Raw genomic sequence first — 19,494 nt, 5'->3', positions numbered from 1 at the left:
TGCCTACTGACATTTGATTGCAATACCTTTGAATACCCTCCATAGGGCAGTCTAGGAAGGGCAGAAGGGGGTTCATGTTACTGTACCACTGGGGGAGGGGGGGCATGAGTTCCTGGCGCATACCGGTGCTACTTGTACCTCTCTAGTTCATAATCCCTTTCCTAGGTCTCCTAGGTAAATTTCATACATCTGTGGGATTTTCTGGCATCCCTGTTCAAAGTACTATTTTATATATCTATCTAAAAGAAATAATGTGTATGTATATTAATGTTTTTATTTCTAGATTCTTCAGAGTTGAAGAGAATATTGTTGTAACAAATTACATTGTAAGGTGGAATGTGCTAAAATGCATTCTAAATGCAGTGCATTCATCAGGGACTACAAAGGATGGATAATATAGTAGGAATACATTTATGTATTGAGGTTTAGTAATGAGAATATGATTATATGTAAATACAGAAGGACAGTGTGCATCGAATGACTGTGCTTCATATATACTGTTTTGGGATACAGTGGGTATAGATTTAATCTGTCTTTCAGTATACAGGTGCACTCTTTAAAGGTGTTTGCAATTGGATTACAAGGTATAAAGGATTGGCACAGTTTGACAACTACGAGTATTTTGATTCCCAGAGGTGTCACTATGACAGATTTTCAACTGTATTTGCTGTTGGGACAAGCTATACTACAATGTTTTAATCCTTCTTTTGCTTTTGGAGATAATGGATTTCTTTTTATGCCAACAAATTTTGCATGCACCATTATTAGCACAACTATTGCAAGGCCTGTTGCTACCAAAGTTTAAATTGTAAAATGTGCTGCACCCACCTCCTCCGAGGACTATGTATCATGGTTGTGAGTACATAATGATTCAGGTTGCTTCTATTACACATGATATCATGATATAAAGATAACATATGATGATATGTACTATGATCCTAAGCATATTATTGAAAGGGCTGGGTGGAAGAAAAGGAAGAAGGGAACAGGGGAGGATGTATGCAAACAGAAAAGGAATATGGATAGGCCCAAACGGAAAGATATGTTTACCAACGATAATGCTTGCTCCCATGGCCCGACTTTTTCATGGTTCATCACTTGTAGGACGTGATGAAATGATCAGACTGTTTTCCCAAATGTTGGTACAAAGTTTAAATTGGAAAGGGGACTTCCAATGCCCCCTACTCAAACTACAAGTACGTGTTGGTTATTGTGTGCATGTTCAGCACACAGACAGGCATACCGATCTAAGAACTGCAATGTACAAACGATTGCCAAATGCCTCCTGAAAGAATTCAAACGGCGCTTTAAATTACCTATTTGTTTTGGTTCTGACAATGGACTGGCGTTCATCTCACATGTGATTGAGCGGTTGTGCAAGGGGCTAGGAGCTACACTGAAACTACATGTGTTCCACAGAAACAACCATGTGAGAATGGTATTCCAAGCTCATCCTGAAGGGTTGCATGTGCTCCACACAGCAGAGAAATGAAGAGTATGTAAGCGGGCCCCAAGGATACATCACCTAAAGAACGTCTGGAAACATCAACGCCCCAACCCCTCAGTCTACAAGTTGTGACAACAGACATCTTTCCCTTCTTTATCACTTTTGTTTTCTTCATATTGAAAGTGCCTAAGTAATAGAAGTGCTAGTAACCTCTCAAATTACTTGAAGACAGGCACCTACGGTTACTTTTTCTGTTTACAGGTATGACCACTGAGGCTCTGCATTATTCCTCAGGAAACGTTTAAAAAGAGTAAAAGTACAACAGAAGATAGGAGAGTCTTCCAACTAGTCACATTAGCCACACGTACCAACGATTGGAACAATGCCTCAAGACTTTCAGCTTCGCTCCTGTCAACAGGAGGGACTGTGGAAAATGTATTCTTTATCTTGACACTCGCTCAGCCATTTTGTACTCTGTGGAAAAGTATGTCTGTTATCTTGCCATTCTCTCTGCCATTTTGCGCTTCACCCTTCATTACTGACCTTCTCTCTGTATCACGAACGCTCTGGGGTTTCACTCTTGACTTGCCTCATTCCTGCAACGACATACACACCCTGTTCGTGCTCTGGCCTGACCACAAACTGACCAACACATGCTCAACCAGTCGGACAGGGAGTTTCCCAGATGCTTATCGTCTTCACATTGTGCACTATGCCCTACAGGGGCCCAACAACTACCATCTGCGGACTTATCAGATTGACCTCTATCTGTAGCATAAACATGCTTTAAACATGCTTTTCACCTATGCCCTGCAGGTGCCCAACAGTGACCATCTGCTAACTTATCAGATTGACCTATAATTATGGTGCTCATTGTTTTACTGTACACGTCTCCCTTTGTGTAATTATGGTGTTCATCGTTTACTGTACACATCCCCCCTTTTGCATAATCATGGTGTTCTTTCTTTACTGTACACGCGGGGGTGGGGATGAAGGGTATATAAGACGTGGAACCAAAGTGCTTGGCAGACTGCCTCCTCAGACAGCTATGGGTGTCTGTTGTTGATGCTTTCTCTCTCATGAGATTGTAATAAATATCCTTTCTCTCCGTTCTCCAGTGTTGGTCTCAGTTTGTATTTCAGACCCGTGTACTGTAGGGTGACCCTGCACCTTTGGGTGGTCCCCCAAAAGACCCCCAAATCCACAATGGTTTAGAAATGCCAACGCTTAGGACAAGTTTAGAGCTTGCAGTATGATCCTTTGCCCAGGAGCAGTGCTTATCCACTGAGGAGAGAAATGTACTGATGCAGACAGACCCGGGATGACAGAACAAACGTGTGAGGTCGACTCATAGGTTCTTGTTCAGCAAGGCTAGGATCAGTCCCCAGGAACTGAGCATCCTTTTAATGACAAAGGACCTTTCATCATATACTAGCATGTGCTAGTAAGGAAATGATCAGATGGACCTATGCCCTATGGTAAGACGGAAGACTTCCCTAAATATGCTAAGCTGAGAACCTCCAAAGGATGCCAGGTGTGTGCCGACCTCTGGATGACCCGCTTGCTGACCAAGAAAAATGTGAACCTCATTTAGAGTTCGGGAGTCTCTGAAAAGCCTTCAAATTTTGGAGGAAATGATAAATAAGGAAATAAATCCACCCACTGCATGTCCTCAACAGAGGGTTAGTAAGGGGAGGAATCAAGCTTGTAGACTGCACTCCTTTTTTTAGTTTTTCCTCTAGAATTTGGAGGATTTTCCCGTGAACTGAGGAATGAAATACAAAGCCTCCACCTGGTCCCAGGCGTAAGGGGATACTTGTGCATCTTGTTATGGTAGTGCTCCAGGAGTCTGAAGACCTTCCCAGAGGGGTTTGATTGCTGAGAGCTACAGAGGAGAACTGCAGAAGAGCTCCAATGTGCTTTGAAGTACTTTACTCAGGCACTTCAGCAAAAAGAGCTAACCTTGTCAAAAGAGATATTGGCATGTAGTGTTGGGTTGTACTGTTATAGCCTGGTCACTTGGTACCAGTCCTAAAGATTGCTTCAAGGCACCTGCTCTGGTGCTGCGTCTAGGGCCTAAGGACCTTCCCGGAAGTGTTTGGCATTCTCGGTGCTGTGCTTTGGGGATTTGGGACATACGGCGACCAGTCCTGAAGATCTACTTCGATGACCAGAGTGAGTGGGACCTGCTGGTGGTGAAGATGATCTGTCCAAAACCTTTATGACTTACAGAACTACACTTACTTTGAAGATACATCCATGCCCCCCTGTTGTGGCCGATCACCTTCACTCGCAGACCGGCTTTAGTACTCTACCTCGTGGGCTCAGTCTCTCAGGATATCGTAAGACTAGCATGTTTCTGCCAATGCTTACCCTCCCCATAGACGTCAATGCCCCCATCCCCTGATCCTTCTAATGGGGTCGCTACAGGCTTCAATACAAGACAGTCAAACCCTACCGTTTTACATTTTACTTCGTCGTTCTTTGTTCAGCACGTTTGTGTGTTCTAATACTAGATGTAAGTTCATGAATGCTCTTGCCTGGTCTGTAAGTAATTGAATTGAATTGCAACTGTACTATTTTATTTCAGCACCCCCAGCCTCTTGAGCTCAGCCTCTGGTACCCAAAGCCTAGGTGTGCTAGGGGGCACCCCAAAGAAGTCTTCTGACTCCCCTCTCTGTAAACTACTGGACAGGAGCATTAAGGGGTTCTCCCATGTACCATGGATGTAGTAGATGTGTCCCTATGATCAAGTGACAAGAGACATGTTAGTGGGTTTATCTAATCACACAGATGTAACCTCCTGTCGTGATTGATGTTCTAGTATTTATAGCAGCCTCTTTGTGGCCGCAGGGCGCAGTGAACGTGTCTTTCTAACATGGGTCCTGCTTCTACCCTTTCCGGTCCTACAGGCAGTTACTCATAGCCTCAACAAAAGCCAAATCATATATAGGGCACAACTACATGTGAATTAAAATACACCTGCATTGTGTTGTCATATTAATCATGCAGTTATAATAGAACTTCATCATTGTCGATTATTGTGATGTCATCATGGTTAATGACATGTCACATGACTTCCTGGAAAACAAATCAGGATCAAGGGTCACTTCCTGTGAGGTCATTAATGTCAAAGGGTATGTAATGTCATTTCCGCCCCTCCTGGCATTTTGATGAATGGATGCCCATGTGTTCTACCAAAATTTTGTCTAAAGTATATATCTTCAGGATATATAGATACGAAGTTAACAGCAACTCAATACTAATCTATATAAATTTACCTTTGCAGTATTGTGGTAGCAAATGTTCTGGCTGCGATACTGTTCTAAAACAAAGTTTTTGTAGGTGATATTCTGACATACAACTGGACTCAAGTGCATGTGCCTTTATTTGCAGTCTCTGTATTTAGATATGCATTATCTTAGTGTGCATAAGTCACCTCATGCAGCCCCGCAATCCTACTTAAAGGAAAGAGTCTTCCATGTTCCGAGCATAGTCATGGGTCTTACATCACCATGTTCCTGTTGCGCATGTGCTGTCGGCAGATACCTTCGAGGTGAATGATACCATCTCATGGTCTTATACAGGTCAGCCTACAGTGCTGGCACAAGGGCCCCCATCAGTGGTGGCTCCTCCGCCAAGGCGGAGGAGCGTCCCCCCACTGCCTTGAAGCAGTAAAAAAAGGAAAACAGAAAATGATAATAACGTGATGTTGTTATCATTTTCTTGTGTTCTCCTGCTGCAGCAGCTTTGCGGGACGGGCGGGGCTGCAGAGCAGGGGAGGAGTGGTAGAACCCTCCTAAAGGCGCAATCCTCTGACGCAGCCCAAAACAGTCATGCGCACTTTCCCGGTTCTCCATGCAGGCTGCATTACAACCTGCATGGATAACATGCCCAGGCCCCAAGTCCCTGACTGAGCGCCGAACCATGGCGCTCAGACCTATCAAAATGGTGCGAGATGGATGAGACAGCAGCGGAGACGCAGGACCCGGCGGCAAGGTAAGTGTATTGTTTAATTTAACATTGTGTCCTGCGTCACCCTGCTACCCACCTTCCCTTGTCCGCCCACCACCTGCGAGCCATGTCTGCCGCCACTGGCTCCCATTTTTATTTATTTATTTTAGGAGTTTTATGTAGCGCTGGCACAACTCCAGGGGTATCAGAGCGCTTTACAGCAACGTAAATAACAGAGTCTTGGTCAGTTAACAGTACATTAGTAATAGGAGATACTAGATAAAATCCAACTCAGTATCATAAGGTGAAGGCTTCCGTTCAGTCCGAGTGCAGGAGTTCGGTTGAGGGGTTGGGTTAACATGGAACGGCTATTGTCCCGGGGGATAGAGATGACGGTTGAGGAGAAATTCTTTTAGTGGTCTCTTGAAGCTTGTGCAGGAGGGGTTAGTTCTGATATGTATTGGGAGAGAGTTCCAGATTCTAGGGGCATTGCCTGAGAGAGAGCTGGAGATGGTTTTTTGTTTGTGTCTTTTGAGGGGGATGAGAATGAGCATATTGGAGCTTCTTAGGTTTTTTGATTGACCTGCTTTAGTGAGGTTGGCTGCGAGGTAGTATGGTTTGCCAGTGTGTAGAGCTTTGTGGGTAAGACAGCCTGTTTTGAAACAACATTGTTCTTCAATTGGGAGCCACTTTAAGTTTTGTAGCGTGGGGGTGATGTGGTCATGTTTCTTCGCTCCTGTGACCATTCATGCTGCTGCATTGAGGGTGGCTCTCATGTGGGCTACGTGTGCTTTGGGTACTCCAGTGAGTGTGGCATTACCATAGTCTAGTCTGGATAGAACCAAAGCTTGTGTAGCTGTTTTTAGGTCATTGGGTGGAAGGAAAGGCTTCATTCTGTTTAGAAGTTTAAGGCTGTATTTGTTTATTTATTTATTTTATAGTTTTATAGAGCGCGGACCAGACCCGTGAGGGTATCAGAGCACTTTACAGGATTGAGAGGGAGGAATACAAAGCATAAGGATGGGAGGGATCAAATTGGGAGAGATAGGGCTACATTATACGGGAGGAGCACGCAGTCTAAAGTCCGAGCTACATGTGGGATAGAAATTAAGGCAGGTAGATATAATATACAAAAAAGCTACATTATACAGGAGGAGTACGCCGTCTGAGGTCCAAGGTACTACATGTGGGATTAAAATGAAAGCAGGTAGGTATAATATACAAGAAGGCACGCAGTCTCGGCTCTTGGGGGGGGATGCCCAGGAGTGCAGAAAAATGTATCATCCGTGGAGGCCGTGGATAATGCCGCGGTGGAGGGTGGAACATGTTGATGAGTTGATTGTAAAGTGTTCCTTAGATGAGGTATTTTTCCATTAAGAAAGTTTTGGTTTCCTTCTTAAAGTGTGCCAAGGACGGAAGTCTCCTGATTGCGGGTGGGAGAGAGTTCCAGATTCTTGGTGCGGCCCCAGAGAAGGCCCGATTGTAGGTTTTTTCTTCCAGAAGCGTGCTGGTTGCAACAGCAGGTCTTTAGCAGATCGGGAGTTTCTGGCTCCTCCGGATATCACGAGAAGGTACCCTGCAGTGGAGCTTATGTAAGAGCTCATGTTTAGCTTAGAGTCCAGAGAGATCCCCAGAGATTTAGCTGAGTCGGATAGAGTGAGCTTGCAGCTTAGGGAGTCCAGGTTGTTTAACCATTCTTGGATCTGAGTGCAGTGGTTGAGATTTGTAGAAGGCCATAATTTCAGTTTTTTCTTGGTTGACTTTGAGGTGGTTGAGCGATAGCCAGCTTTGAACTTTTGAGAGTGTGGAGTTAAGTCGTTGAATGTCAGTAAGAGAGGATATTTCTAGGTAAAGCTGGGTGTCATTGCAGTGGCGTAATGAAACTTGAGGGGCCCCCCTGCAAAGCACAATGAGGCACCCCCCAGCGGCCCGGCCCACCACTTACCACCGTCCACCAATTAGTTATCACTAATATACATCTCACAAGGGAGTCACGGAGGGCCACGAGAAGGGCGCGCAGGGCTTTTTTTACGATGTCTTTATGGCCGTACAAATGAACTGTGCCCCCCACCCGACATGTCACCCTCTTACAAACAAAGATGTTAAAAAAATAAAAATAAATCTCGCTCCTTAAACACAAAGAGTGTCTTGTGTGTGACTGCATGTCAAAATAAGTGCACAGAGATTTGTTTACACGATCCTCGGCAGAAGTGATCATAATGAGTGATTTTGTGTGTCTGGCCATGCAGGTTATACGGCGAACATACAGGATCTTCATCAGCTAATTCGGACACTAATCATCGCTTCTCATGTTTAAACTGCTCTTTCTGCGCTCTAATTCTAGCGTGAACTTTACAGAGTAACCACGTTATCTTGGGATTGTTTCACTCAGCGCACACCACAGGTGTTGTTTTACAAGGTTATCCAGCTTGCACGCTCCCATGGTGCATATGTAGGACCCCTGAAGGGTTGTGTTGGGTGGGGTGTGGGGGCTCTACACAGTGTAAGAGGGCAGCTGTAGGTGCCCAAGCACCATAGGAGCAACCTGATGCAACAGGTACAAAAAGACACTCCCATCAACAGCTGACCAAAGGTTCAGCACATCATCCTAGTTTTCATGAATATTAAGAGTCCTCTGCAAACACTTCCAGAGCTTGCCGCTGTAAAGCTCCACTGGTAACCAGATAAACAGTCTCTGTAGAAAGTGGAAGGTGCACCAAGGATAGAGTCGATTTTCTCCAAATATATTCAAAATATCACTTTATTATAGTTAGTAGTAAAAGATGGACATCAGCCAACACGTTTCGTTCCACTGGGGGGACTTCATCAGGGCAAGAATCCAAAGGATTGTGCGTGCACAATGCAATAACGCAGTGAAGAATGCGATCGAATGAAGTGAGTGATGAAGTCTCTGCGGTCCTCGAGGAAGAAGTAACCTCAGAGACCGCAGAGACTACATCACTCACTTTATTCGATCACAGCGTTATTGCATTATGCACGCACAATCCTTTGGATTCTTGCCCTGATGAAGTTCCCCCAGTGGAACGAAACGCGTTGGCTGATGTCCATCTTTTACTATCAACTATAATAAAGTGACATTTTGAATGTATTTGGAGAAATCGACTATCCTTGGTGCACCTTCCAGGGAAGGGTCACTTCTAAAAATCACTGCCTTTCAACCAATGCGCGCAGGCAGACACAGACACGCCTCAACTCAGGCGGTCAAGCGCCCCCGAGAGGGACACAGGAAGCACACCTGACGGGCTCAATTAACACTCATTACTGCACTGATTAGCTACTTAACTAGAGTACATAAACCCTCGGGTTTCTCACCATTCCCCATCAATGGGGAGACTGAGAGGACGCCTGTGGGAAGAATGGCTGGAAGCACTGAGGTCAGACAGTAAGAGGGTGTATGTATGGATGGAAGTTAATGTAAGAGTTGAGGGGTGCTCCACACTACGGGGTACCTATGTCTGAGTACTACCCTACTGGAATTTCAACCCTTAAAGTCCAGTCTTAATTAATAGTTTGTGTTGGCAGTCAATTTTATCCACCATTTGTGACACATTGTACTTCTCATTTCCAGAAAGTCAAAGTAGGTCCTTCCACCTTCGCCCTCCCATGGAGCAAGTAGGTTAGAAATATAGGGTAAGAGTTGGTATGATACCATTTCTTTTATTTGGCTGCAAGAGTACACGTTCACATGCCACGTGTCTCATAAAGACCACACCACGCGCGCAATAAGTATTGACGCCGTATGGATGGTACAATGTGCCAGTTTTATACATATTTACACGCTCTGGTCTGTATTTTTTCTTCTTTTTGTTTCCTTTTTCTACAGAGTCACTTACACTGGTACTACACCGAGAGGGGAGCTATACACCCACAGCCCCCTCCCACACTAGAGGCAGGTTCATCCTTTTGACACTAGGTGTGAGAAGGTGAACCCTTAGGTAGTAAGTTCCCCTTTGGTCCTGAAGAATGCTACGTACCCTGCGGGGACACATAAGCAGAAACATGTCGACCGTATTTAACACGGTGAAGGGAGAATAACGTCCCATATCACCGGTCACTTCTTTTAATCGCCATACATTTTCTCCCTGAATAAACATAGTATATGGACAAATGAAATGGTTTTTAATTCACTTATCACTCCCCCACGGCTATTACTAAGCTTTAAAAGTGCATCCCTGTCTCCAGGTGTATACTCGCCCTCTATCAAACCAAGTTTTTAGAGGGCGAGGACAGCCGATGATGAAGCATGACACCGGGCAGTGTGTGAGGTCAGTTCGTAAATTTTTATGAGATGCCCCCATTGGCACCGCATCCCTCTCTAACTCTGTAGGAACGCACTCTAGGGGCAGCCCATTTTTGTGTATTCATAGTAGAGTGGAGGCTGGCTTGCCCCTTGGCCCCATGCCTCTAGTTCCCAACCTTGGCAAGCGCTGAGGTTAGTGTGTGTAGAAGCCAGTTTTGTTTAACATCAGACTTTAATCCAAAGCAGCAAAAAGAGAAAGGCAGAAAAGGGAGAAACCGAGGAAGCGTAAGATAAGAAAACAGTGACACGCAGAGAAGCTTGCATGTAACGAAACATGCATAGGGCGTCGGACCCATGAGGTGGAGGCAAGACTTCGCAGCCTTGGTACTCAGCAGCACTTGTGATGGGCTCCTCGGAAATACGTTGGGCCCCAGCGCTTAATATTTTTTCAATTATTGCAAACTAAGCCCAGTTGAGACGCATGCACTGAATTTCCTCCGTTTACCACAGTCAGGAGCATTTAACCCAAATCGTCACGAGGTGATTCTGATCACTGTGTGCCCATTTCTTGTTGAAAACGAAACATGTGATGGAATTCAGCACATTCAGGCCAACGCTACAAGTCACAAGTAGCAAATGTGACTTATTTGGCACCCATTGCAAAATCACTTCTTTTATTTGAAGCTAGGGGAGAGGATGTGGTATCACAGTTAGACTGCCGACTTTGGAGCCTGAAGGCTCGCAAAACAAACTTACTGCGCGGGCCGTGCTCCAACAGCAGGATATGACGTCCCCAGCAATGGCGTCAGGCTGATAGTCAGAGGCAGCGCCGCGGGGATTGAAAAGCGCAATAATGACACATTGTAGCAAACAGTTGAGTGAGGCTGCCAGCAGACTGCTGCAAGCCCAAGCTTGCTGGAGCAGCACGCTCAAGCCACAGGCAGCGCCACGTCTGTGAGTGTAAGTGTACAGTGTGTGCGCTTAGGGGGCCCCTGGAGCGCGGGCCTCCCTGCACCGCGGGGGCTGCAGGGGCCTATGTTACGCCCCTGTGTCGTCGGCATATAAGTGGTACGAGATATTTACTTGTTTTGGAATGGAAGTGAGGGGTCCATGTAAATCTTGAAAAGTATGGGAGAAAGGACCGAGCCTTGTGGCACCCCTCGAGTTATGGGTGCGATGTCGGACATGGAGCTGTTGATTTTGATGAGTTGGGAACGGTTAAATAGAAATGAAGAAAACCAATTCAGAACAATGCCATCAGCTCCAATACGTTTTTGAAGGGCATCAAGAAGTAACTTGTGATCAACTGTGTCGAAAGCCGCCGAGAGGTCAAGGAGGACAAGCAGGCAGCATCTGTTTGAGTCAAGGGTGCTGTGTATCTCATCTGTTATGCTCAGTATAGCTGTTTCAGTGCTGCATCTCTTCCTGAAACCGGACTGCTGTGAGTCAAGTAGGTTGTTGCTCTCTAGGTGTTGGTGGAGTTGGGAGAGAACACATTTCTTGAGGATTTTTGTTAAAAGGAAGGTTGGTAATGGGTCTACAGTTCTTAGGCTCGTTCTGGTCTGCATCGGGTTTTTTTTAGCTGGGGGGGTGACTTGGCCTGTATGAGGTAGCCAGTTATCAGCCCGTTGCTTAAGGAGCTGTTAATGATCTTGGTCCATAGAGGGGTAGGGTGCGAGTGAGGTTTTTAGCCAGAGCGGCAGGTAGTGTAACTGCGAGGTGGCGTGAGGGTTTGGAAACGGCAATTACCATTGGAGAGGTCTTCTTCTGTGAGGGGTTTGATGACCTTCCAACTCTTGAGTCTAGGGGATGGTCTTTGGTTGGTCTGGATGTTAAAGGGGGAGGAGTCTCAGTTTCGGGGATTATGGAGTGAACTAAGATTGGCGTTATTTCTGTTTTGAGCAAAGAGTCGCTGGGTTGGGTTTGTGTGTGGGTCTACGGAGCTAAATTTTGTTAATTTTCGCATTAATGAATTTGACTAGGTAGTCACATTGTAGTTTAGAGGCATCGGGATTTTCTTTGGGAGGTTTAGAGGTTTGATTTTGGATGATGTTGAAGAGCTCTTTGGGGTGGTTTTTGGCTTTGTCTTGGGTGTTTTGGAAGAAGGTGGCTTCCTCTTTGAGGATGTGTTTTTTGTAGGCGCTTATCACCAGATTCTGCCATTTTGACAAAACTAGATGTCACTGCTTAAGATCAAAGGTATAAATCTTGTCACATGTATTTTGGGTGATGAGCCTAGAGTTCTACCTCTACCACAGGAGGCATCTGGGCTGGTGACTTACCTTTTCAGTCCAGCTAAGCGCGGGTAGGATGAGTTGCAGCACGTTCCTCTGGGAGTTGTCGTACACTCTGACGTCCAGCGCGGGGCCAAACAACTTTCTCTTCTCCTTGGCATGGAAGATCTTCTGGCTGACAGAATTGAGGATCTCAAACTGACTGCAGGACTGGAACACGCTGTACCCTAGGGAGACACAAGAGTGGACTGTAAGAAGAGGGAGAGAGTCCTAAGGAGGATAACACCACTCATACCCCCCACACCAGCCCCCACCTCCAGTGTTCCCTCCACACTCATGATGGACGTCCACACCAGTGATCCAGGGACTGAGCGAAAGCATTCATGCGGGAAGTGTCTCTTCAGCCATTTGCCACTAAGAAATATGCCGGGGGATGTCACCTTTCTGCACTTTAGTTTCCTCTGTGATAGATACAGGTGCAGTTGTATTACCTGCTGTTTTGTGCTAATGTGACACAAGCAGATTTGAAGAGCCCAATGGATAGTTTACTGTAGCCTTTGCTCAGGAAGGGCGTGTCTGTTCCTTTGTGTGCTGTCAGTGGGATGAAAACTATACTTCACGTACACAGTTGCATTTGAGATACATTAAGCTAACAGATCTCAAATCCATAACAAACCTTTTCTTTATCTACAAAGATAATAATTCGATACACATTTAGACACTCATTTTGAGTCGGCCGGAGCAGTATCCTTGGGGGTATTCTGCTGTGGATGAGACTGAGGTGCAGGTGTTCCCACAACTACAGTTACCGTATGCGGGTACACTAGACCAGGTAAAACCATCCTTGGATGTGAGACAGGCAGTTGGCACAGGTGTACCACACCTGACAACATCCTACAACATGGTAGGAACAAGCAACGCTTCTCTCCAGCGGCCATGAAACTGCCCTGCTCCTGGTTCCTTCCTGTCCGTCCCCCTGAACCTCACCCCATGATACGCATTGGCACTGCACCTATGCATCACCTGCTTAGAGAAGATGGTAAATGGAGAAGAAAAGTCCTTAGAACCATGCATAACCATGCAGAAAAGGAAAAGGGCCATTAATCCTGGATCTGCATAGCTACACCAAATTCCAGGGCTTTATGCTTGTAATGCCTGGAGTTTGGGGGAAGGATTTCATATTTCTGCGCCTGTTAGACACTCAGCCAGTAAGTAAATCATTTAGAAATGTTAAGATAGACTTCGCATCTGAGTTACGTTTGTCCTGACGAAGGCCCTATAATTGATTCTAAAGGTTTGCAACGTATGTTGGCGAGAGTCCACAAATGTAACAATTATAATTGATTGCATGTTTCCAGTGTTAACGTTTTAACTTTAACACATTCATATCCGCAGGTTCCAAGTGCAGTACAGGGACAACCTATGATTATACTCAGAAGTGAATCAGGCGGTGCCCATAAAGAGAATGTCTGAGTGAACTGTAAGTTAGGAAGAGCACACCTTCTCCAGGTCAGCCCAAAAGAGGACAACCAGGCTGAAGCACTAAATGCAATGGTAAGCAACAAGAAAGGGACAGTCAGCAAAGCAAGCATGGCTTGCATAGCAGCACTGCACCTTGTTGCAAGCACTTCTCCCTCCACTGCAACATCAAAAGAAGAGTAAAAGTGTGGAGGTGACAGGGCTGAGCAGCAGAACATGTGTGTTATGCTGCGATGTGCCCAAGAACTGCAGGAGTGGATGTTGCATGGGGATCCTGGGCAGACTGGGTGTAAACAACTATAGTCAAAAAAAGAGGAAAGGAGAAGGGGGGAGAAGTGTTCGAGGGGTTGACACCACTTCTGTTACTGACCTGTTGTGTGCTGCCAGTGTGATCCTGTGTTTGTTCGGGCCGCAGGGGAGCGAAGACTACAACCCCCAGCTCGCCCAGCGGGAGGACGCCGCCAACGCTGATTGAACGCGCCAGGAGGTGCTTTTAAGCCAGCCAGCCCGTTACTGACCTGTTGTGTGCTGCCAGAGTGATCCTGTGTTCGTGTGGGGCAGGGAAGGCTACAAACCCCAGCTCGCCCAGCGGGAGGATGCCGCCAATGCTGATTGAACGCGCCAGGAGGCGCTTACAACCCGGCCAGGGCCCCTTACTGACCTGTTGTGTGCTGCCAGTGTGATCCTGTGCTCCTGTGGGGAGTGAAGACTACAACCCCCACCTCATCCAACAGTAGGACACCGCCAACGCTGATTGAACGTGCCAGGAATGTGCCTATAACCCGGCCAGAGCTCCCGCAGCCCGGGCAAAGGCCGGGCCAAGGGCGGGACCGTCTGCGGCCGGAAGAGGCTGGGCTGGGCCCATCCTCTTGGTCCGAGCTTCTGCTGATCGAAGTACAACACCATAGTCGGCAAACGGACACCAGCTGTGTAACACCAAGGACTGGAGAGGAGTAAGCCTGCCTTTATGTTTTTTTGGTCATATTGACATGTGGAATAAATATCTAGTAAAATGGGCAGAAGAAAGGTGGGTGGCACAAAGCCAACAACTGAGCCGCCCAGTACTCCTAAGTGCACCACCATTGACAGCTTACTGGCCCGTGCTGTTGGGGCATTATCTAAAGAAATTGATATAGCAGAGCGGCGCTTGTCCATTACTGCATCAGGCCAAACTGGGGGGATTGGAGGTAGTGGGGGCGCCCAAAGTTTAACATCCGCCAAAGAAAAGCTGGACCTAAGTAATGACCAAGATGACCAGCCTGCTGGAGGCACAAGCAAATCACTTTGTCAGACTCCAACACCAATCAAATTAGAGCAGGGACTAACCCATACCATCTCGGAATCAGCAACACCAAGAGCTGTTAAAGCCCCGAATGTGGTCTGCCAACGAGCAGCAAAACGTAAAAGAAAGACTATTGTTGACTCAAGAACTCCAGACGAACTACTTTTAACAGGGGGGAGGGCATCATGGACATAATTCTATGGACACCCATATATGGACACCATTTTGGGACAAATTAACATCTGTTATTAATAACCTATTAAACCTACTTAAAGAAAGGCTATGTAGGGTGGAGGAGGAATTGAAGAAGCCAATATGGGCAGCCAAATGCAACAGGCCGAGAGACTCCCACCAATAGGCACTGGTCTGAATAATGTCATAGGGGGTCACTCCCACACTCTGTTAGATTTGAAATGTTATTCCTGTAATGTATAGTATCAAAAAGCTCCCTTTGCTATCCTCAAACTCTCTTCCGTGTTAAGTTAGCATTCATGGTGCCATCTTTATTGGCGCCATCTTGTTCTGTAACTAAGATCAAGCTTTTGTCTCATGTTAATTGCCTCAGCAGAAAGCTGCTGGGATGCATTTGCATCTCCAAGGTTAGGCCTCACTGAAGCATGGGAATGTTGCTTGTTAACGCATACCTTTCCCTGAGATAGGGAGTGCTCCCACTATTCCAGCTGCATGTACAGACTGTATGACCTCGCCAGAGAGATAGTGTGTGCCTGGTCTCAGACTCTTAGCTAATCTTTTGTGCCTCCCTTTGTTCAGTGTTTGCTCAAGCTGTATTTTTCCATCAGGGTCGGGACTAGGGAGGTGTTGGAGAAGCTTATTCCATGTCACCAAGTGTTCTGAAGTCAGTCCCTCGACAGGCATCCCAGAGGGCTGGTCAGACTGGACTCCACTGCAGTAAATGTACTTATAAACTAGTTAGTTTGTGTTCTCTACGGCGTCATCGACTCTTCATTTCTTGCAAGGCTAGAGGAGGCAGTGAGTGACCCGGGTGACCCTAGTTGGGCCACTTCCTTCAGTTTGCGCCCAAACAGGAACTCCACCAGGTGACCCATCCTGCCTGTAGTCGGGCAGTGGGCTTGGGGTTGCGTCCGGTCAGACGGGCTGATCAGCGATCCACATTTGATAGAGCCTGGTTCTTGCGGCTGCCCCGCCTGTCTGATCGGGCGGCTACTCGTCTAGTGGTCATCTTGGCTAGGGTCCTGAAAAGGCGAAACCCTTGGATCTCACCGTTTGGTCCGAAGAGTCGTAAGTGTAGAATAATCTTGTTTGACCTGTGTGCACCAGGTGAGTTCATCTTGATTTTTGGTAAGTGCGGCGCCGTCTTGGTTAACTTGGTGGGTCCGCGGATCCTTGTGATACAGTGCATTTTTTAACATTCTGCCAGGCCACTTGTTGATTTGGCTTATTCTTGAAAAGGTCGGGGCTAGAGCCTATCTTGTCTTGGTGCAGTCTGCGGACTGTCTTGTCTTGGTACAGTCTGAGGACCGACTTGTGGTTTCCTTTGCTTGACACGTCTGAGGATCGTCTTTGGAACAAGCTCTTGAATTTGTTTGTGAATATGGTGCACCATCAGTTTGTTTTTGGTATGATCTGAGAACTGTCTTTTGGGAAAAAGTACTTGCAATTCCTTTGCCAGGCAAAATAATGAATTTGGGCCCTTACTTGAAAATGCCTGGAATGAGCTTAATTTGTTCTCTTGTCGTTGTTGCTTTGTAAATGGCAATGCCCATTGGAAGAAGATCAGCCGGCGCCTCTTTTTGAACAAAGTAAAAAAAAAAGGAATATAGTAATATATATATATATATATATATAGATTCACTGAAAAAACCATAGGTTTCAGGGGTGTTATAGTTAGCTGGACATTTCCCTCGTACAAAACCCTAGAAATTCCCCTGTTATAGTTAGTTCAGCTAACTATAGCTCGCGCACCCGCAATGCACTGCTGATGACGTCACATATTACATCACTCATGACATGGTCAGTGACATCACTGATGACATCTCAAATGACATCAATGATGACATCACTGATGACATCATCCATGTGATAAATTAGTGCATCTTCTCACACCCTAATATAACCTTTGATACACCGACTCAAAATTTCAGACGGCCATTTTGACAACCATAGATACTCCAATACCAATAACTACTCACCCACTCATTGACTTTTAGGTCTACATACATCTCCACTCACTCACCTGTACAGTCACTCATACTTACAGTCACTCTGTGCATTTATATACCTATATAGACACTCACACACCGCCAATCATCCATTGAGGTACTGACACATCCAGTCAGTCATGCAAATAATTAATCACAGTAAAATTTACTCACCTATACAGTTAAAAACACTCAAGTTCACTTACTCATAAAAATACTAACAAATTCCTGCAGAAAAACAAACAGCACATGACTCAGATATCCTTGCACTATGGCGCATACAGCCACTCCCAAAATCACACACTCTCACATATAGATAGTTATATACTCTTACACACATATACACTGCGTTTCACATATGTAGTTACTGACACCTGTACAACTGAGATATACATTCAATCACTAACACACCCATACATACACTCACACAACCATACAGCCCGTCACAGATGCACTCTTAAAAACATGCACCCACTGAATCACCCACTCACACATCTAGTCACAGAGTCGCACACACCCTACCCACACAAACACTCAGGCACCCATACAGATACTCAGACAACCAATCAATAACCCATATAGACACTCATATAGCTATTCACAAAACCATGCAGCCACTTATACACCAACGCACAGACACATACAGACATTCACACAGTTTAGTCACTAGTCTGCAGTAAGATACATTTAATGACTCACTTATAGACTCAGTTACGCACCTAGAAAATCATCCATTCACACACTTGTACACCCACTTATTTTTCAACAGGCCTTTCCCTATATATATTAAACATAATAAAACTGTTCAGAAACACATACTCAATGGATGATGTCATCAGTGATGTCATGAGTGATGTCATTTGAGATGTCATCAGTGATGTCATCAGTGATGTCACTGACCATGTCATGAGTGATGTAATATGTGACGTCATCAGCAGTGCATTGTGGGGGCGCGAGTTATAGTTAGCTGAACTAACTATAAGAGGGGAATTTCTAGGGTTTTGTACGAGGGAAATGTCCAGCTAACTATAACGCCCCTGAAACCTATGGTTTTTTCAGTGAATTTCTAAGGTTTTTTAAATGCCAATTCCTAACTATAACGCCCCTGAAACCTTTGGTTTTTTCAGTGAATTTCAAAGGTTTTTTAAATGCCAATTCCTAACTATAACGTGCATGAAACCTATGTTTTTTTCAGTGAATTTCAAAGGTTTTTTAAATGCTAATTCCTATCTATAACTTATCTCTGAAGATATCATGAAAAGCATTCTTTTTTAAAAGTAGGGTGCACATTAGTTTTGTGGAAAAGCATCTTTGTGATTGGTTAAGAAAAAGCAGTTTCAACGTGGAGTACATATCATAGGATAAAATTTGCTCAGCTCAACCACACCTGCTACTTGCATTTGGAAGGCACTGTTCGAACTTAAAACAATTGTCAACTTTTAACCTGCACGTGTCGTTAAATGTTCAAGAAAATGTTACAAAAAAAAATCGTAAAGTTTTAATAAATTGATGAACTTTTAACCTGCACGTATTGTAGAATGTTCTAGAAAGTGTGTTGATAGAATAGGTTGCACTTCTGACTTCTATGTGTTGTTGAATATTAAAAAAAAACGGTTCATATGGAAAATTAAAAAGAAACCAATAGAGAAGTTTTGAAACCTAAAAGAATCAAGGAACTATTCTAATTTATTCTTCACATGTATTTATGTGTGCAGCAACAAAATTATAGACACAACAGCACTAGGAAGAGGAAGAAGCAGGGAGTGGGGGGAGGGGGGGAGATGGGCAGAATGGCACACATGCACAATTAAGTACAACACACATATAGACTAACAATGGCCAAAATGAAACACACCAACAAGGAGCACAAGTCACACAACCTGCCAACATCACACCACTGAACGAGCATAGAAGTGAAAACCACGCTGCATTCATACAGGATGTGTACAAAGGCCAGTCGTTGGTGTTGTGGGATGTATGCGACCGTGGTCATCATGGATGAGATGCCCAGCATGTGGCACATGGTCGAGTTCACTGTGTGTTATGTTGCCAAACGGCTGCTCCTCCCTCCCACGAGCCCCCACACTTTTGTACGATGAGCTGTTGTATCTCGTGCACTCGTAAGGCACGCCATTGTAATGCCTATTTGCGCATGTCCTGCTACATTCCAACTACAACATCACAGTGCCGTTTGGAGGTGGTGCATGCCACTTTACAACATCGACTGCTGCGGCTCTTGTAACAGGCCACACCAGAACACAGAGACACACTTACCGCACTTCCTGTACACGGACATGTCCGAGACACCCCGTTCCCCTTGCCGGATAGGCACACCCCTGCACTGACCTGTGAACGACAGACCAGCACACGCCAGTTGTGCATGCAGGAGGATGCGTATGTAGCTACACATCCAGGCTCACTGCCAACGCTGAGGTGACAGCACACTGGGATGTTGCAGGGCTCGTGCCTATCATGCTAAGACAATGACCACAGGGACACACTTACTAAGATGTGGGTTTGGGGGGCATTGGCGGTCCTGGAGCTGTTGCGATGAGTCTTCGGGCCCTCATGGGTCTCCCTGTATCATGCTCATTGACTCTATGGCACCTGTGGGTGTTCTGGTGTGGCTCTTGGCTGTGTTCCCTTTCATGGTGCAG

General features: G+C 45.6%; 1 protein-coding gene across 2 annotated transcripts in view; it reads right to left on the bottom strand.

Annotated features, from left to right (window-relative positions):
• LOC146782963 (phospholipid scramblase 3-like) overlaps positions 1-19,494 on the bottom strand; it is a 98,513-nt gene that overhangs the window by 20,361 nt on the left and 58,658 nt on the right. For both annotated transcript variants that reach the window (XM_085637730.1, XM_085637731.1), the window contains exon 5: positions 11,945-12,123. In XM_085637730.1, the coding sequence (XP_085493856.1) occupies positions 11,945-12,123 (179 nt within the window). The remainder of the gene's footprint in view (positions 1-11,944; positions 12,124-19,494) is intronic.

The sequence above is a fragment of the Triturus cristatus genome, chromosome 12 (assembly GCF_964204655.1).
Source record: "Triturus cristatus chromosome 12, aTriCri1.1, whole genome shotgun sequence".
Lineage (NCBI taxonomy): Eukaryota > Metazoa > Chordata > Amphibia > Caudata > Salamandridae > Triturus > Triturus cristatus.
This window is presented reverse-complemented; position numbering and strand designations above follow the sequence as displayed.